The 20804-nt window shown below is 39.4% G+C and overlaps 3 protein-coding genes across 3 annotated transcripts in view; 2 read left to right on the top strand and 1 right to left on the bottom strand.

The window, feature by feature from the left end:
- Positions 1-20804, bottom strand: part of LOC138052481 (DNA mismatch repair protein Msh2-like) — a 229291-nt gene that overhangs the window by 65731 nt on the left and 142756 nt on the right. The gene's annotated exons all lie outside the window — the stretch shown is intronic.
- LOC138052473 (serine/arginine-rich splicing factor 5-like) lies at positions 2430-9582 on the top strand. Its single transcript, XM_068898980.1, has 8 exons — positions 2430-2647; positions 2744-2814; positions 3163-3234; positions 4505-4598; positions 5769-5842; positions 6865-6958; positions 7506-7579; positions 7990-9582. The coding sequence occupies exons 1-8, from the start codon at positions 2516-2518 to the stop codon at positions 8417-8419; spliced, it is 1041 nt and encodes a 346-aa protein (XP_068755081.1). The 5' UTR covers positions 2430-2515; the 3' UTR covers positions 8420-9582.
- Positions 12892-20804, top strand: part of LOC138052472 (afadin-like) — a 27611-nt gene continuing 19698 nt past the window's right edge. Inside the window, exons 1-4 of the mRNA XM_068898979.1 lie at positions 12892-13166; positions 13290-13482; positions 16322-17573; positions 18256-18370. Of these exons, the coding sequence (XP_068755080.1) occupies positions 13044-13166; positions 13290-13482; positions 16322-17573; positions 18256-18370 (1683 nt within the window). The 5' untranslated portion in view covers positions 12892-13043. The remainder of the gene's footprint in view (positions 13167-13289; positions 13483-16321; positions 17574-18255; positions 18371-20804) is intronic.

Genomic DNA, 20804 nt, shown 5'->3' with positions numbered 1-20804 from the left:
TCGATGCTAGTGCAATGATCTATGAAGCACTGTACTGGCATCGCAGATGTCATCTGTCAGGAGTTCATCAAGGGGAGCCTCAATTTCCCGGCCATACTTGGCCTACGGAGTCTATCGTTTACCGAGTAGATTTATTTATAGAACGCCTCCCTTGGGGATTGATTCAGCACACCCATTGTTGTAAAAGCCAATCGAAACAGAGCTATCTCAGCATCAAGGAAAATGTGATACTTTTCGTGGGAAAAAGCTTTTCCTGTAAAAATAAAAAATACCCGGGAATTGAGAGGATTGACTCAAGGAATTAACGGATTCAGAGGCTCCCCTTCATGAGCTCCAGCATGGGTTCGAATCCTGTTAAAGCCGCCTGAAATTTTCAGGTGTTTATTGCTACTAAGATAAAAAAAATCATTTCCCTTTTTTCTTCAGATTTTGAAAGCATGTTCGCTTAACATCTGACTGGGAAAATTTTGAGCTTTGATTTTTATCCCAAGGCTGTTTATTTTCAGTGTAAGTTTTGGATTTCACGGTCCGCCATTACTCACTTTGAAACCTGACCATTGGACCAAAGAGGGTTGGATCTAGGGAAAAGTGACGTCATTTATTCACTAGGCCGGTTTAAGAGTGAAAATGCACCTGTTTATCGTAACTTGAGGAGCTGCATTTGTGGGACAAATATTACCGGTATTATTATAATAATTATTATCCACTGTTTTACCTCTTGTGCATGATTCCCCACTATCATTGTCAGTCATTAAAATTTTCAACATTTCAGCTTTCCTTGCATAATAATCACCAACAGAGGTCTTATTCCTTGTTACATCTCTCTCCAGCTGTCGGCTGTACTGAGTGGCGTATCCACTTGTTGAGGACATACCGTACATAGCCTTTTTCAAGGAGAAAAAAAAACTTTTTTCAACTCTAGGACTGTTCCTCAACTCAATAATGCTAAAAAGAACTAAGGGTATTTACAGGGTCAATTTTTTTTTTTTACAGTAAAAAACCAAACGTTTTTGACATCAAGTCATTATCAGGGTATTAAAGTACATTGTACCGTCCACTAAACCCATATTTTTATATCTTTTAGGTAATTCCTGATAGGAATTTATTCACTAGGCCGGTTTAAGAGTGAATGGGTAAGCTCATTTACCCCTAAACCGGCCTAAACCGGCCAAACTTAGTATTTTACTCTGTTTAACGCCAGACGTCAGCGTTTAGAATCCCTGTACGATGGTCAATTGACATCATCAACTCCATTGATAAAACCAAATTTCCGAAAGGAGAAACTCTAGCGACCGGTGGCTCAGTTGGTTGAGCAACGGGCTGCCATGCGAGAGGTCGTAAGTTCGACTCCGCCCGGACCAACACTCAGGGTCTTTAAATAACTGAGGGGAAAGTGCTGCCTTTGTAATTACATTCGCAAATGGTTAGACTTTCAAGTCTTCTCTGATAAGGACTAGAAACCGTAGGCCCCGTCTCACAAGTATCTTCCATGTTCATTAGTTCCCCATGGGACGTTGAAGAACCCACACACTATTCGAGAAGAGTAGGGGATAAAGTTCCCGGTGTTGTGACTGTCCTCTGTGAGTATATGGTTGAGTGGGTATAGCAGGTCCACATCAGCTGAATAGCTGCCAAAACTTCAACCTGTTCAAACAAATAAATAACAAACAAACAAAGTGGGAAGGAAGGAATGTATACTTGGATCGACCAAAGTTAAATCTTAGCCATGTTACGAAGGCTTTATAAATGAAGGAGACTCGCTATTTTAGTGCATGCAAAGGTCGCATGCACTAAAATAGCGTTTTGCCAAATATGGAAGAAACTTTTTTGACATAACTCTGGCATTTCTTTCCTGTAAGCTTCAGGTATCAAAAATTCTTAAAAGAGAAAGAAAAATAAGTTAGAAAGTGAGAATTTTCGTGATTTCCACAGAGGTGGCAGCCTGCCGTTTCCCGTTTCACGCAAACGCCATCTGTCTAGTGTCTAACGTGAACACTTGAGAACATAAACGAAAGTCACTACGAACAGATGCGGGACAGGTAATATGTTAAGAAAATAGGAGAAAACTGCGAAACGCAATGACTCGTAATAAGTTTGTGAAGAAAATGCGCCATTACTATACAGTAAAAACTGCAACCTTTTTTGAAAACTGATAATCCATGTTTCAGCAAAAAGTCGCGTACGGTTTTGAAAGCCGCGACTCATAAATATGGGAGTACTCAACAGTTTAGAGCTCTCGCTGAAACAGCTAGAAAAAAACCGAAATTTGTCTATGGCGAGGAAAAAAAATATCACACGGTCAGTTCTCACGAGACCTTCCATTTGAAAATTGAATGCGCATCTCTGAGCACACATCAAACAATAGCGGCTTATTCTCGCGGCACTGATTGGTACCAGCGTCTTCATCCGGGACATCGAGAAATTTAACTCTCACCTCGTGATTCTCTTTCATGATTCTCCATTTTTGTCTTTCGCTTTCGTAAATAGTTGGTGTAGACACCCATATATATCTAAAATGTCTCGTGGCGGTACACGAGTTTACTTTGGAAGACTTCCTAGAGATACAAGAGAAAGAGATTTAGAGCGATTTGTCCGCGGATTTGGGAGAATTCGCGAAGTCAGCATCAAACTTGGATATGGATTTGTGGTGAGAATATTTCATTTGCAAAATTCACTTTAATTTCACTCCCACTCGTGCGTAGAAGTCTTTTAAAAAAATAATTTTACTTGTGTCGATGGCTAGGAATTTGATGACCCAAGAGATGCCGACGATTGTGTTTATGACTTGAACGGAAGAGAGCTTCTGGGAGAGAGGTAAGTCAATCCAAATTTAGAGTTTGTCGTACCGTCGCTTGCAAAAAATGTTGGGTTTTATTAAATACAAACGTGACACAAAAGATATACGGTACTTCATTCGTTTCATCTTGGTTGTTGCTGGTTTATGTAACAAAGATAACATCTTGAAAGTCATCCTTTTTTTTCCTTGAGTCTTCATGTTAAATTTTTTCAACTACCGTTTCAACATGTTTTCCGCCCCGAATCATAGAGGTATTTCGAATGGTTCATTGTCAGTTTGCAAATCCATGATTATCGTCATGTACCAAGGTATTAATCCGGTGATTAATCAAGCCACTTTTTTGCTTCTTTATTGAACATTTATAGAGTTCTCGTCGAACACGCTAAAAATCCATCTAGAAGTACGGATTATGGCTACAGAAGCAGTGCTCCAACCAGGTAATTGTCATGTAACGAGAGAATATTAATGCACCTATCAATGTTAAGCTGCTGGAGGGGGAGGCCGGGCAAAGGCGGGGGATTTGAACTCCGATCATCTTTTCAGTTCAAATGCCCGACCCCAGGGAAATTAATCATGGTCAAAAGAGTGCAAATTCTCCGTCCCAGGGATATCAGTGTTCTCTTTTTTTTTTTTTTAATGAAACTAGTGAGCAGCACAAAGGAAGACTTCTTGTAGTTGTAAGCTTTTTTCGTTTATTTCCTACGCGTTTCGACTCTTACAGAGACTTCTTCAGGGAATGAATACAACTAGCAAGGAACAGCATATATAACACGTTGTGTGCGTGAGTGAAACTTCCGATAGAAGTGAATAATAACTCAACTATGCTGTAAACAGGCGTAGCAAGAAACGCCTTAATACCTATGTTATTGCATGTTATATTTTTGGGGCCATACAATTAGCGCTAATCGAACCTCCTACATCTTCATTTTTTGAGGCAGCACTGCCAATCCTGCCACATTTTGCTCAAACCTTTGCAAGACCAATGATGGCATGGTGGTTTATTGGTAACTGGTCATCTCGCCACCTGCAAACTCGCCACCAATATGCAATCAAAGTCGCCACCGAGACGAGTTATCTCGCCACCATGCAGTTGCTTAATTGTTTAAGTTAAACTTAGTTTCCGAGTTTGTCTATTTCATGTATCTAAAATTAAAAGGTAAAGTAAGTTGCACACTGGACTGACTCACGACTTTCATCATGGTGATACAGACTTTGATTCTTCGTCATTTTCGAAACCCGTCACTATAAAAGCTTCATTTTCTCTTAATGATTCCAACATTCATACGCTCTTCAGTGATTTGAGAGATAAATTTCCTCAAGTAAACCATAATAGCTTGCCGTTAAGTTGATTGGAGTTTTTGGATGGTGTTAAATCACGTTTGATTCCCACTATTGAATGCCTTGTGACAATTTTTTTTACATGCGCTACCTGCCAGAGTTTAAGGCCCTGAAAGTATTTGAATTGGTTTTCCTTTCATAAAACAACATTATGTTTATGTTGCACAGGATTCAAAAAGTGTTGGTATAAATTAGTTGAATAATCAAGCCCTCAGAGATTTATCCGGTAAATTTGTCCCTGACCTGATATATGACAGGCTTGTAGCAAAAAATTATTTGCAGGCTTGATAAGGGTCCTGCACTTTGGAGTTTCTGTGGACAGATTCACATATATTCAGTGCTTTAACTTTCTTAATTTCCTTATTGTAGCAACAGCAGACCACAGAGAAGAGGTCGCACCCCACCCCTGAGGACAGAACACAGGCTTGCTGTTGAAAATCTTTCCTCTCGCATTAACTGGCAGGTCAGTATTAATTAATTATTATTTGAGGGGTTTTTATTTTTCAAAACAATGTTTTTATTTGTACAGTCTAGGTCCAAGTTGCATACTCTTCTACAATTCTTTACCAGGACAAGACCTTTCTCCTTTGGTTGTAAAACACCTTTTGTTGTAGTTTATTTTCACAATCCCATACCGATTCCAAGTGCTCTTTAATCAACTTGTTTCAATTCTTATTTCAAATTGATTTTTTTTAAATTTTGCCTTACAGGCAATAACTACTTTTGTCATGCTAAGGCTTTTTTGTGTTTATTAGTTATTATCAAAACTCCACCAATAGTGATTTCTAAAAAGATGTAACTTATGATCCCACATCTTGATTGATCTGTAGATATCCAAAGCTATCTATGCCATGTCGTAGCCAGTCCGCCTGCCCTTCTACTAGTCAGTTGTTCAGGCAGACAGACGGACACCATTTTGAGCCTCGTCAAGAAGTCCGCATTCCGACCTTGCCTTTGCTATCCAACCAACCGTAGCAGCAAGTGCCGAGACGTTTTAGTACCATGTGCCATGTAGTTTTTCCATTCCGATCCTAGCCACCTCACCAAACAGACAGTCATTCGGGGCTTAAGTAGTGCAAATGTGGCTGTCCGTTCGTCCTTCCTGTGAGGTCTTTCTCACCAGTGCCAGCTTTACCAGACCTAAGTCTTACAGTTGGCCATCAGTGCTCGTCGGCCACATTCCATTTCCAATTTGTAAAGTTTGATTCTCTAAAATTGATGCAAAAGGCTGTTGCATTGGTAAGTATTACGGTTCAAAGAACATGGAGCTCTTGTGGAAGCTGACAAAAATTTATTTGGCTCTGAGTTAATTTTTGTGGGTCCTGTGAGTCAGTGGAGATTATTTTCATGTTAGAGCTTACATCCACTGGCCATAATTATTTTGAGGGTGGTTAATTCAGGTGTGGGGAAGAAATTAAGTCGTTGACATCTTTACTCCCAGTCACTTTATGTTCCATTCTTACATTCTTGAGACATCTAAATTCCACATACTTGAGTCAATTTCCTTTTACTTTGCAACTAAATCCTTGTAGGGAACTTGCTATGACATATGCAGTGTATAAGACCCTCTCCTTATGGACTGTGTCTTCTGTTTATCTTGCTCCTTTGAAAAGAACTCAAAGTTTGGTTTCAGGACTTGAAAGAGTACATTTCCAAAGCAGGGGAGGTTACCTTTGCAGATGCTCACAAAAGAAGACAGGGTGAAGGGTTAGTGTTAGCCTTTTTTTTCTGAGTGCACATAGACTTTTTTCATAGAAGGTGGCCAGAAGCTCATGTCCTTGAAATGTTTAAGGACGGTGCCTACTATTGTTATTGCGCATATGTTCTGCGCATCTTGAGATACTCGGATTTCCTATCGGTGGTGCTTACTAATACAGGGTTATTTTTGCGCGGTTTAAAACTATCCGGAGAAAGTAGATCTTAGTAAGTACTCTTGGTATCCAAAAAGAAAATTGGGGGTAACCATGCATTTTTGAGAGATAATTAAGCTTCAATTTGAGAAAGAAAGCCATGCATTGCTTTGTATTTTAAAGTTTTGCAAATATTATTCATCATCTTTGCAAAATGCGTGGTTACCCCCAATTTTCTTTTTGAATTTCAATAGCACTTGTTAAGATCTACATTTCCTGCATAATCACACACCGGGGCAAAAATATTGTTAATTAGTAGGCACCGTCCTTAACTTTGGTTGAGGTCTTGGGTTTTTTGAGTTAAAAAATTTCCTTGCTTGGATGTAACGTAGCTCATGCATTTTCCCGCGTGCGCAGCGTGCCATATGTGGGGCTTATTTTCGTCCTTATTTGGGCATTAAATTGGTGTCCTAAATCCCCAGCTTTGTTTCAAGGAAATGATTTGCAAGTTTGGCAGTATTTACACTGGGAGAATTCAGACTGGTATGAAGTTGTTGCATGGCAGGAACAATGGAAATGTTTTGCATTGGAAGGAGCATTTGTTCCCATAGGAAAAAATAAGCGATTTTTCTTGCCATGCAACATGGCTGCCGTGCAAAACCTCTATTTTGGAGAGGAGGCATCCCCTCCCTTAGTCTCGTAGCCCTCTTCTCTTTCTTGCTTCCTTCTTTCGTACTAACATGCAATGATTTGTGCAGATCCCCAGGATCTGAACAAGTGGAAAGGAGTTGCTTGTGAATGTTCATGCTTATCAAGGGTACATTGTACCTACTTGTGTGTTATTGTTGTCTCATAATGGCTGTATGGTTTGTCCTCTAGAGTCGTTGAATTTGCCACCAAGGATGACATGAAGAATGCTCTAAAGAAACTAGATGAAACAGAGTTGAATGGCAGACGTATCCGGCTTAAAATAGTAAGAGTATATTCAGGGGCACAGACCTCTTTATGCTTTTCTGGCTGCCTCTGTTGCAAGAGGATTTCACTTAGGTAACTTGCATGGCGGCTCTCAACCTTGGTTTGATGCAGAATTAGCAACAAAGAGTCTGGGCCGGTCGATCATCAAAGCGCAGTCAGTGGTGTTTAGCATAGGCGCATGTTCATTCAGTCACTTAAGCACATGGTAATTATCGGACATTTTGCCAGCCACTTTGTGCTGTGCTTGTCCAGTGGGGCTTTTGCTCCCCCCTCCCTCCCCTCTCTACTTCCACTGTTTATCAGTGTGAAGTGTGGTTACGTGCCTGGCGCTGGGCCCTGGGGGGTTACGTGGTCGAGAGGCTGGCTGGCGGCCTCCATTGGAATCCGTTGCACATATTGTAGGCATCTAACATCCGTTTAGCGATGTAGTTATTACGAAGGGGTTTGCAATTTGATCAAGTGTCCAGCTAAGAATTTCTTGAGAATAATAAGATTAATGGTAAGTTTAGTTTTTCTTAGGTTTTTCTTTCCTTGTTTTCAAACAGGAAAAGGTTAAAGCTTTCTCTTCACGGCGTTCACGTAGCCGCAGCAGATCCAGGTCCCCGAAACGCAGAAAGAGGTATTTGTGTGTGTGGATGCGTGGCCCTTTTTTTTTTTTTTTCTTTAATTAACCAGATCTCAAATGGTATATAAGAGTTATCGCTGCACCACTCACCGGGAATCAACCATTGGATTTTCAAGGTAGAAAAAAATAACATTTCTCTTTAACACGATGGTTTCGACGAGTTGGTCAGTTGAATTAATTCTCTGTCTTTCCATGCTAAAATCCTGCTTCAGCAGTTGTAACTCGTCTCATCTCGGTTAGGGTTTTGAATCATTCATTGCGTTTGGCCATTTTGAACTGTAGTTCATTATCTGCAATGATAAATGTTTACTGCTTTGGGCTAACTTACTTTTCTGTGATTTACAAGTACACATTGAGTCTAAAACACTCTCATTTGTTTCCGTTTTTATCCTTTTGCGCACCAGAAGCCACTCTCGTTCCCGAAGCCGTTCAAAGTCTCGATCCAAATCCCCCAAGAAACGCCACCGTTCCACCTCTCGATCACGATCGCTCTCCAAGTCTCGCAAGTCGAGGTCGCAATCCAAAGAAAAAGAACGATCACGATCGAAATCTGCGGAAGAAGAGGAAGAAGACAAGGAGTCCCCGTCTAAGAGTCCCGAGAAGGAAGAGCAAGAAGACGAAGGCGATGCAGATGCGGACGGAGATGGAGATGGAGATGGAGATGGAGATGTTGAGGCTGAAGGGGACGCTGAGGCTGAGGCTGATGCTGACGCTGATGCTGATGCTGATGCTGATGCTGAGCCCGAAGGAAGCCCAGAGGCAGTCAACGGAGATGAAGAAAACGGAGATGCTGATCAAGAACTGGAAGTAGAGGATGAAGTGGAGGAGGACTAAATGACTTATTTTTTTTATCAAGAGATCGTGTAGGATAGCATAGGATTTTTACTTCCTCCTGGGACTCTGAGACTTTGAAAACCGGTTAGCTTAAAGCGCGATTATTTCTTATTTTGTTTCTGTATCCAAAGTTATTAATTTACTTTGGCTTTTTGTTAGTTACTTAGTGATCGGCCAAGAATCGTGGCAATACTTTCTGAACACTTCTTATCCGAAGTTCTTCAGAACCAATTTGGGTTCTTCTGCACTCATTGGTTTAAGATTTGGTCTCACGACAATCGGATGAAAGCGACTTTAATCCATCCTTTTCAAGTTGAATCTTTTTCTTGAGAACTTATAGATATGTCCAAACTTGAGCTAAGATAGGTACCAATCGAACGCCAAAGAATACGGCCCAGAATCCCGTTTCTCGAAGGTCTCCAAAACTTTTCGGACTCGAAAAGTCATTAACGAAAGTGCCATACACATTTTTATGATCGGCAGGTCTTTTAACGTGCTTTCGAGAGTACAAAAATCAAAGTGTTTTTTCAGTTTGGTGACTGAAAACCTCTCCGCTATATAGATTCATTGGGAATTGCGACCCTCGAATAGGCCTGAAAAGTTTAAAGATTTTCGAGGAACGGGTTTCATGATCCAGCTGTGCGATGAACCAGGAACCGCTGAATAGTGTTTGCTCAAACAGGCAATTACCTGATTAATAAAGATACGGTTTGTGAACAAAACCACCCGGACTAAAATCCGGATTTCCTACATTTTTACCCCGTTGTCCAAGTAGTGTACTTCTTCGAAGGGCTTGTAAGAAGTTTTCTCAATAATCAGCTCAATAGATTAAGTTCCCTAGTGGAAAAAACGTTCGTAATTTTTCTTTATGACGAAATATGTTTGAAATATTCTTTCGCGCGTTGAACCATTCAGTCGACCTGTTTGTTACCCAAAGCAGTGTATGTATAGTTGGAGCAAAACCTCGCCCGCAGTTTTCCTTATCCTGTTAAAGCTTTGTATATATTTCAATTGAATAGTTCCCATCTTTGCATGATCGGGGTTTCAGTCAGATAGATCGGTCATTGTTTAATTACAATGTCCAATCCGTTTCGCCGTGTTACTGAGAATCCCAAAAATAAAGCGATCTTGTTATTCCTTTAGAAATAAACGGGTGAACTTTATTCAACTGTTGATGTCTTCGCTTCGACAGATAATTGTCTCCCTGGTTACGCCCCTTTATTTACTTACTTGATTCATGCAAAAACTCAAACATCTTAAAAAATGTAATCTTTTAAAGAGGAAAACGCGGTCTTTCCCCTTTTTGAACTCCCCAGGGAAGGCATCAACTTTTTTTTTTTTTTTCGTAGAGGTACGTTAGGTCTTCGAGCAAAGCTTCATTAAGGAAGACTTAAGGCGCTTTCCTGTCGTCAGAACTGGACGGTCGTACCAGTGAGTTTGCAAAGAAAATGCAACGAGTGGAAGGACCACTTGTATGATAAGTCCTCGTATTCTTCTTTAGGAGTATGTAGTATTCTCGAAGTATGTTAATTTGAAGGAGTTGTAGAATGGCTGGTCAGTTCTGTCAAAGGGAAAGCGTCCTAAGATAAGAATGCCTTTGTTGAAAGTAGTAACAAACAATGGAGTAAGGACGGAGAGGATCAGTTACAATAAACAGAAATCCTCGATCACAAAAGAAAAAAAATTCAGCTGTCTCAATCATTCTTGAAAGGGAATATTTCCGGAAGTTACGCGCAGTTACGCAGTCTGATGCAATCGGAAGGAAAGAATTCTCACCCCGTCCGATCTCCTAAACGTCTCAAAGACCAGACTAAAATCGATCAAAAGTGCCGTTACGTTTCGCAATGTTTTTCGACCTGCTAAAATTCGAGAGGTTGATCACGATCAGTGCAGAACAAACAATATTTAAGATTGTTGTGCTAATCTTAAATGAAGACTCAGAGCGCTGCCCGGGCCGGCCATACCATTCAGTTTGCAAAGAAAATGCAACGAGTTGAAGGAACACTTGCATGATAGTTTCTCGTATTGTTCGTTAGGAGTATATATCATCCTCGAAGTGTGTTAATGCCTGGTCTGGCCAGTCAGTTCTGCCAAATGGAAGCGCCTAGGAATGCCTTTGTTAAAAGGAGAGGATCGATTACAGTCAACAGAAATCGAACTCTCAACTTTCTCAAGAATTCTTGAAAGGGAATATTTCCTGAAGTTACGCGCAGTTACGCAGTCTGAAGAAATGTAAAAAAAATTATCGCTACGCCCGATTTCCTGAAGGTCTCAAATTCCTGACCAAAAGTGCTGCTTTCGCAATGTTTTTCGACCTGCTAAAAATTCGAAGGGTTGATCACGATCAGTTCAGATCAAACAATGTTTAATGCTTGCATAAGTGTTTTGTTTACCAATGTTTACCAGTTGATATAGTTAAGAGTGTTGCGTCTGGGGAAACAAAAATCCTTTCTAGCTTGCCTCGCGAGTGACAGGAAAATTTGTATGGCTAACTTCAACTGTCAAATTCAAGGGAAGGGCGAAAATAATACGAGAGAAATACAGGTGATGCGAAATTCGAAGAATGTCACCTATTTTAAAGGTACTCACGTATTAAAGCATATATTTTTGTGTCGATGACAATGACGTCATCTGATGGAAAAAAATGATATTTGAGCGGCCACGATCAAGGAAAGGAATCACTTTTAAATTGAAAGCTGAATAAACTTATATTAGAAGCTAACTATAAGTTATTCTTCACGTCTTTGAATTATTCAAATTGAAATGTTACTTTCACATTGAACAATTCCGTATTGACGTTATCAGGATGGCGTTCAGTGAATTTGGTCATTATAGATCACGTGACAATCTCAATGGAAATGCATCTTACGGCTTTTATCCTTTTACCAAATATTGAAACACTTTTCTTTGAAAAACGGCCGCGGGGCCAAAATCGCAAAATAAATTAAGCTAAAATTGATTTCACATCCCCTTTGAACAGGTCAAAGATACCCTCTTAGTGAACAAAAGAGAATGCATTCATTACGTGAAGAAGCTCCCAATGATATTGTAAATGACAAAAAGAAAAAAGACCTTATATGGTATGTCTTCAAACCATTGAAGCCCGGCGGCCTGTTGCTCGAAGCCTGGTCCCTGGTCACGGTTAGCGAAGTGTCAGAGCGTAGCGCTAACCATGCTTCGAGCAACCCTGGCCAAATCTCTAATTCCCCCTCCCCTCTCTAAAAAAAAAGTTAGAAGAAGATAGAGAGAATAGTAGTTATTTACGGTCATAATGATGTAATCAGGAATCACTTCCCAATATCCTGATATCCTGTAATATCCTTAAAAAGAATGTACATGCCGGCATGCACTGAAAGCGTCACGCTATCTTAGTATATCTGGTATTAAGCCTAAATAAACTGAACAAAAGAGAGATTTCGACATCTTAATGCCATAATTCCCCTTTAATTGTTTAAGAAACTGGTACTTGATCGACATCTTACATTTGTGATCAGTTATGGACTAAATCAAATGGCCGGTTTCATTCCGTTCACTGAACACAAGACAATTTCTTCTGCTTTCATCGACATCCGTCCGGAAAGGAAAGGTGTGATCGCCTATCGATCACGGTTGAGAGAGTAACTTTTGAGCAAGAGAGCTTGCTCGCAGGCTACTTATATATAAGAATACCGTATGCATAAAAGGAAAGAAAATTAAAGGAACTTTATTGAAGTGTCTAGTCGTTCTAGCGCTGGAGCACTAATTGGGGACACTGTAAACTGAAATTAACAATTAACACAAATCAAGTCCAATGTTGGTTTTTGAGGAGAGGGGAAACCGGAGTACCCGGAAGAAACCTCTCGGTGCAGAGTAGAGAACCAACAAACTCAACCCACATATGACGCCGGATCTGGGAATCGAACCCGGGCCACGCTGGTGAGAGGCGAGTGCTCTCACCACTGCGCCATTACTGCACCCCAAAATGTCTTCAAAAAGAGAGAAATTGTAGGGTTCAGCGGGCTCATCGATGAGCTCTTGGGCATTCCAAAAAAAAGAAACTTTTGTTAAATGTAAAGTTGAATCAAAAGTACATTTCACTGAGTAATTAACTCTTTTGGTGTAATAGAACTTCCATTGACTAAATGTTATCTGCATAATCTGAGTGATTGACATCGCTGGAAAAAAAGTATAAAGGATCGAATGGAGTCGTGTGACACAAAAGATGTTTTTATTCCCAGTGATTAGCGTTCTGTCATTAGGCGAGGACGGAGGTGTGTGTTTGCAATATTTGCTTCTTGGAAAGCACCGCTACAGCGATTTTGCTAGTAGAGTGTTGATATAGCATTCGTACGGCTTTTTTTTGTTTCTTTTTATAAATTCAACCCACCCCCGCAAGGAATGCAATGAAGCCACTGACGTTGGTTTCTTTTGTGAAATAAACCAATCACACGCCCGAATTCATTGATCTGTGATTATGCATTCTTAAAATCGTTGACGGTGTTTGTGCATATTCGTCCGGTGATGCAGCCATTTTGAACTCAACACGCTCGTCAGTGTGTAAATGCGTGCTTGTTGATCGAGTCGAGTTAAAGAACCCTTCAGTAGTCCGAAAAGAAAACTTTCGGATGATATAAAACTTTGTCAAATGCCAGCAAACAATATGGACGACATTCGAACGAAGGAAGACGAACGCGAATACTTGAGAAAGTTAATTGCAGAATGGAACGCAAGCAGAATGGATCTCTTCGAGATAAGCGAACCCAACGAAGTAAGCTTTTTTCGCACTTACTGATGGTTAATTTACGACCATAGTTTGGTGAATTTATATGCGGCAACTCGCGTTTTGCGAGGATAAAATTACCTTGCTTTTGTCATGTTCGTGTTTATATAGGATTTGGAATATCGTGGGGTTATGAGGTTTTTCTTCCAAGATGCAGGAGCAAAAATGGCTACCAAGTGTGTTCGTGTAACTAGTCTGGAAACGACAGAAGATGTCATGTATGTTCTTGTGGAAAAGTTTCGTCCTGATATGAAGATGCTAACGAATCCAAACTACTCCCTGTACGAAGTTCATCCCAACGGAGGTGAGCTGTTACTATCGTAGCTAGCGTGCGTTGAGGGAATTAGATTTCTCGAAAACTGGATTACCGCTTTTACCAGTTTTGAAACAAATGATGCGGTTGTTATTTATTCAGTTATTGTTTTACTTAAGATACTTAACTTGAGCCTATATTTTAAATGTTTATCCCACATTCCGATTTTCTATTACACCACATAGTAAACTAACTAAAACTGAGATCGGCTACAGGTTGTAAATTACAACCGCTAATTTGCGAGCACCAGGAATAACGTACTGCATACGTCTAGTACCATCAAATGCATCGATTTTTTTAACCAATCGAAAACGCTTTGTGCTCAGCTTGACGGCAGCCCATCTTTAAAGAACCCCCAGTTCGACTAAAAGTGTTGGATGTATTCACCAAAATAAAATATTGTACGTTTTCTAAGGGAAGGTGAAAGTTTGTAGTCCATCCTCCAGATGTTCGTCGGAACTCATTCAATGCGTCTTTTTGATGAAAAATTAATCGTGGCTTCGGGCATACTTCAGTTGAAGGACAATTTTTTTGCATTGGAAGTTTTACCCACGATTTAAAAGATCTTAAAGTGGAAATTCCCGACGACTTAAAGGCAGAGTGTTCATTTCGTGTCAAATTTCCGTTAACGAAATGTCTGGCATTCTTTGTTTGGACGTATCGTGAGTTCTATGTTTTTTACGCTTGTCCGGTTTTGATGAGACAATTTCCTGAATCTGTTGTCGACCACATTGTGTTTTTTTGTTTTAAATGAAAGATAATGTCGAAACTCTATCCCTTCGCGATATATTGTGATCATGTCACTGCCGTTCCAGTAAGGATCAGTATACAATACCAACATGGCACAAAACATAAGTTCTGTTGGAATAAAAGAAATAGAAACTTACCAGTTTTTCAGCTTACTTGTGTTGAAAAACCTGCCACGATTCAAGCGGCTATCCCCTTTTTTTAATTTGCTTAAAACTCTCGGTTTAAGAAGACTAAAAATAAAGTTATTTTCAATATATTGTATAATTTGTCGATCAGAAGGAAGTGAGGCTAATAATTCGGGATTCTTGTATGACAGACTGCCAGACAGTAAGTCTAGTAGTTTAGATAAACCTTAACATGTTTCAAAATCAGTAGATCATCTGTGTGTCCGGACGGGTGGTTACATCTGTTTAGGTTCCAATTTTAAGTGGCAAACTGAATTTTAGTTACATAAAAAAAGTAGATGTCTCGTCCTTGTGATTAAAAACCTTTTCAATATCATTAATTTTTAGGGTGACACCTTGGGATGTCTCTAAATTAGGTTATCAGTTCAGTAGTGAAACAAACAGTTCATATTTTACCCACCATGCAGGGATCATATCTTTTTAAGCACTCTTTCCAAGAGAGAAGTATATGATCTTCACCCAACTAGAAAACAACATCCGTTCAATCTACTTCCTTCCAATAACTATTTGCCTTTTCACTTTTTTCTATGTGTACTGTAGTTACAGTTAAGGAGAGTAATTTTCAACTTGAGATGATTTCGGATTAATAAAAAAAATATAATTCTAGTTATTCACGTTCCTTGATTCTTTAAATGCGAGAGTGAAGACAATCTAATTTTTTGTCACCTATGTTCATCCTGATTAGATTCTTATCATGAAAAACTAAAGGAGAATTTCCACTGTTTTTGTGCTTGTATTAACCTACATGTAGGTTTAAATTTTGAACTTTAATTTTCCGTATTCTGGTTAGTTCAAGTTGTTGAATGGTCAATGAAGTGTATAGTACAATTTTTTGTTTGTTTTTATCACAATACCCTGATTCTTTCTATATGGTATGGGATAGCTTTCCTGGAAATGAGACAAGCAGTCTGTTTTTGGTTTTTTCCAACCAAATCAACTTTATTCAACCCAAGTCAATTTTTTTTACCAAACTCAAACTGACTCAAAACGAAACTCTATCATGATACAATTGAATATCTTTATCTTTGAAATCCATTGTGGCAAAACTTGTCATCAACAGATCACCACTAATGAAAAACAAATAAGAAATGTTATTACATCATTTCTGACTGCTCAATCCATATTAATTAAATTTAGTGTCTCATGGACTACTAATTAACTGAAAGTTTACAAAATGAAAGAGACTCTCCATACAAGGATGGTTATGCCTGGAGGTTCTTTGAAATATTGTTACTCGCTCTCAGGTAAATGAGAGAAAAAGAAGTAGTGGGAACTCTCTTGTAGAGCAGGACCATTTTTTGGGCAGTCATGACATGTCTATCATGTCAAAGATAAAAAGCAACACAATTATTGTATTGTGTAAAAATGACAGAAATCTATGTCTGTATAGCCTTAAGATTTCAGAAGGATGAATTTCTTGCTTTATGTCAAAAGGGTCAGATATAGGTAGATGGAACTGATTGAGTACCTCAATTGAGTTAAAATTAATTTCCTTTAATTAAATTAATGTTGTTGTAATATTTTGTCATTTATCATTGAAATTCTACTTTTAATATGCTAATGAAATAGGTAAAAGTAAGTCACTGTGGAAAAGTTTCCATGACAAAGCTGAGAGTTCTTTAGTGACACCACAATCTGCTCTGCAATACAGATTTACCTGGAGGTTGGGAATGCAAAACACTTTGTGATGTCACCAAGGAAAATAATATTGATTACATAATAGGTATTGATTACATAGTAGCTTGGTTGAGGGGAAAAAAGACAACGTTTTTGTTAAGTTAACATACCTGTCACTTGTGCATGACAAGAATTATTTGAAAATTTTAAGGTGAAAAGTGAAGTAAGGTGGACTCTAATGTTTACAAGACAGATCTTAATTTCTCATTTTTCTGCAGAGTCAAGGAAACTGGGAAAGGAAGAGAAACCATTAGTAGTTCAACTTTCTTGGCTTAAAGATGACAGAGAGGGACGCTTTTTGCTAAAAAGTGATTCTGAAGCACTTGTAACAACGAATGTGTTCAACACAGAGAATGACCCAGGCCAAAGTTTTAAAAGAAGATTATCAAAGCGGGAAAAGAAAGAACTCAAAAAAGAAGCCAAAAAAGCTAAAATACTTGGTCCTTCATCGCCTACAAAAACTAATGATGACTCGGCAATTGCTCAAACACTGTATAATGAACTACCTGAAACTAGCTTCACAAGGAGTATTTCAAATCCTGAAATTGTCATGAAAATGCGTCGGCAACGAAAGTTGGAACGCAAACTGCAGGAATTCCAGAGTAGTGAAGGAGTAGCTGACAGTGGAGGCACATTGAAAATCTTTGCAGACACATTAAAACCCGAGATACCGTATAAGACGCTTCTTGTTTCAATGCGTGATCCCACAACTCATATAGTGAAAGAAGCATTGGAAAAATACCAGATGGAAAAAGAAAACCCTGAAGAGTATTGCCTTGTTATGGTTAATATACCACCCGAGGGCTCCAATGGAACAAGTCCACTTGGAAAAGAAAGGATTGTCCATGATGAAGATAATCCACTGGCCATTGCAGCCACATGGCCTAAGGACCAAGGTCACGTTGTATTCCATTTGCGTCGCAGAGCAGACTTGCCAGAAAGCAAGGACAGAAGGCAAAAGAGAAGGTCAAAATCCCCTTCTAGGGTACCTAAGGATAAAGCACCTGAGATTGCTATTGGAGAAAGGCTTGCAAATTCATTTCCCGAGCATCTTCTTCCATATTTGAAGGAGTTGTCGTCTGATGGTCGTGAACTTGACTATAAAGGAAATGTATACAGACTACCCATGGAAGTAACTGAAGTTGGGAGTGAGAAATCAATGTCTTCTGGGGGCAGATATTTAGAACTTTTTGCACCTCATATCCTCCCACGGCACTGTGTGATAACCAACATGGATTGCATCGTCTCTATTACGCCCACTACTGGTGATGCTGAAGTTTATGTAGATGGAAAAAGGATTTATGAGTCAACTAGGCTAAAACATGGTAGCACAGTCAAGTTTGGCAGACTTCATACTTTTAGATTTGGGGATCCAGCTTACGAAGAGAGCACTACCCTCCCTTCTTCGCCAGGCCGAGATGGTAGCAGTATTAGCAGTGATAGTGATTCACAAAAGAGAAGAGATTCCAGGTAGAAGATAAAATGAAATGACTGATATTGGCTCTTTAGGTACAGAAAGAGAGTTAAAGACCATCGCACCTGCTGTTTTGGCTTTTGGTCAGAACTTGGTGAAAAAAAAAAGAATTACCATTTGTCACATTTGTAACACCCCTAGCAACCAAGATATGAATGTTAGCATAATGAGTGAGAAAATGAAGGACCTTTTACTTTCTTGATGTTTTAAAACAATGTCCAATTTTTGAAAAGGTTTGCCAACTTTTTAAAATTTTAATCCCTTTATCTTTTCCATACTTAGCTGTAGACAACAATAAATTTCCTCAACAAACAAGCAACCATGACTGTGCAGTTGCTCTGCATCGCTTTACCATCTGAGCTTTTAAGCCACCTGGTCATTTACGAGTTTGTACTGTATCCTGTGTGAGGTGAATTAATAAGTGTAAAAAATTTGAAAGAGACTGATCATCACAGTTGCCAACAATTTGTCATGATCTGTTGCAAAAAAACCCTAAAAAAAGTCATTCAAGCCTGGATGAAATTTACCAAAAATTAGGAATTTTCTAGACTAAGTTCAATGTACAGTTGCAAGATGTTATGTTGATGTTGTATCTGTTGATATTTGACTCTTGTTATCATTGATCAATTATACATGTCTTTTGCATTAAATTTCCTTATTATATTTGCTGTTTTTTAGATCTGGACCAAGAGGAAGGAATAGAGAATATGAGCAGAATAATCATGAATCTGGAATGTTTGAGACAACGTTTGGTGTTGATGGCGAAGTTGAGACCTACACTAACGAGAAAACAGTGAGTTGTTTGATATTTTGTTTGTTGTTGAGGGGTTTACAACTGTATGTTGTCCAAATCTGAAATTCATTTCAAAGTTGAAGGGTTGCATGAGTCCTGTTCTGAAGAAGCCATTTGCCAGCTGCTTAGAGCAATATTTACAACAGTTGCTAGAAGTTAGAATGAACACTGCACGCTGAGTGAGGTACTTAGTTGTGGTTGGACTTCATGTACCTGGAGCTGGAGAAATTGTATATATTAACAAGGGAGCTCTTTAGGTTCAAGCACCACCTGGAGGCTCTTGGTGTCCATAAAGAAGGAACTTACCAGAATAGTGTTACCACACATTTTCAATCAGTAACAAAGAACTGTACTAACAGTAATTATTATTAAGGACATTAACTACAACAAGTTGCAAAAATGGTGAGACACTCCCGTTAAAAAACACCTTTTCTACCTTTCCATTCCCACCAAATGTAGAATTTAATCATTTCCAACCTCCCCCCTCCCTCTCCCCCTTTCAATGTTGACCGTTGAAGTTTTCCACATGATTTGGTATTGCTAGCAACATTGATAAGGGGGGGAAGGGGGTCGCAGTGTGGGAGAGATGGGGGAAGCTACTAACGCGTCATGAAGGCAAAGTGTCTCCACTATTTTTGCAACTTGTTGTCTGAATCGTTCCTATAGTTTTTCCGTAGTTTCTCTGCGAATACGCAACGTTGCGACAAACTTTTCAGCCATGTTGCACTGCAAGATTTGTTGTTATCGTCGCTGTAGGTATTTGCATTCTAATTGCCTGCAAAGCGCGGAAAAGAATGTGTTTGAATTGTGGAATTAGAAACTCGTGCTTTGTGACGTGAGGTAAAGTGTGGTGTTTTAGGTTGTTGAAAACAGCATGGTTTCTAGTCACAAAATCGAGCCCGAAACTAAAGCATTGGTGCGTCTGTTACGTGTGGACGGTGGTTTGTCTATCCGGAAAATCGTGGACAGATGTAAGATATCCAGGGCGTCTGTTTACCGTTGTTTAAACGGAAGAAATTGTCGAAAGAATGGCAAGTCTCGTGGGAGGCCGCGATTAATAACTGGACGCCAGCAACGCGTTCTTGACAGAAATGTTCATAAACTACGCAAGGAAGAAGGCAATTTCTCTTGCCACCGTCTTCGAGCAGAATCAGGTCTGCAGCACGTTTCCCTTTGGACGGTTAACAGAACATTAAAACGGATGGGATACAACCTGCAAGAAGCACGAAAGAAAGGTATTTTAACTTCGCGTGACCAGCAAGAGCGAGTTCAATTTGCGCGTAGAGTGAAAAAAACGTATCCAGCGGACTTTTTCCAAAGGGAAATTTGTTTCTTTCTCGATGGCGTGAGTTTTTATCACAAGCGCAATCCGTTGAACGACGCCCGAGCACCGCAAGGCAAAGTATGGTGAAAACGAAACAAGGGGCTCGTGTTGACAGCGAAGGGATCCCACGTCGGATCGGGGGGGCAAAGTTGTAAAAATGCTAGTTGCTATTTCCTATGGGAAAGGTGTCATTTATTGTGAACAGTATGACAAACTCGATGGTGACTATATTGCGCAGTTTGTACGCAGAAAGTACCGGGAAATGTTCCGGAAAAGCGGTAAAGAGCCATCTAGATTATTTATACATGACAATTGTCCGATTCTGAACTGTTCAAAGGCACGAAAAGCTGTTAGAGAAGTTGGCGGGAGACTATTTGCTATTCCTAAGCGTAGTCCGGATTTGAATCCCATTGAGAATATTTTCAATATAGTAAAGCGGGATCTAAAGAAACAAGCGTTAACCAATCGTATAAGCTCTGAAACATTTCAGGAGTTTGCATGCCGAGTGAAAAGAACATTGTACAGAACGCGAAAAGATATTATTGACAATACCATTGCATCAATGTATAAGCGCTTGGATCTCATTATCGCTAGCAGAGGACGCCGTACCAATTATTAAAGTGAACAAAATATTTTCACCAGCAGAAGTGATTTTCCGAAAATGTAAACACTTAGCTTATTATGTAACGCAATACATTTATTGTGGTCCTGAGTGACGTCATCTGCGATGACGGCGTTACAGCTGAAAATCTCACCTTTTTACAAAGGCACAATTCAACTTCTTACTTTTCTAGTCAATTCTATACATTAATAAATGTTAAATAATAAAGTTTACATAGTTAGAAATCGTGTTCGTATCTTCTATTCCATTTCCCAACGGTCTACCATTTGAGCACGGTCTACCATCGCAACTCAAAGAAATATGATATCATATTATTTTCTCAGTGAAAATTTATGGTAGACCGTGGTAGATCGTTTCATATAAAATGTCATAACGTGTAGCCTGAACAAATTTGTTCAGTTCTCATAGTGTAATCACTGCAAAACAAATGTCGCAAAGCATTTAACACACTTGGGTAGTTCCTTTTGAGCGTTCTGTTCAATTGGTAC

The sequence above is a fragment of the Montipora capricornis genome, chromosome 6, assembly GCF_036669925.1.
Source record: "Montipora capricornis isolate CH-2021 chromosome 6, ASM3666992v2, whole genome shotgun sequence".
Taxonomy (NCBI): Eukaryota; Metazoa; Cnidaria; class Anthozoa; order Scleractinia; family Acroporidae; genus Montipora; species Montipora capricornis.
The sequence above is the reverse complement of the archived record's forward strand: the minus strand, read 5'-3'. Positions and strand labels throughout refer to the sequence as shown.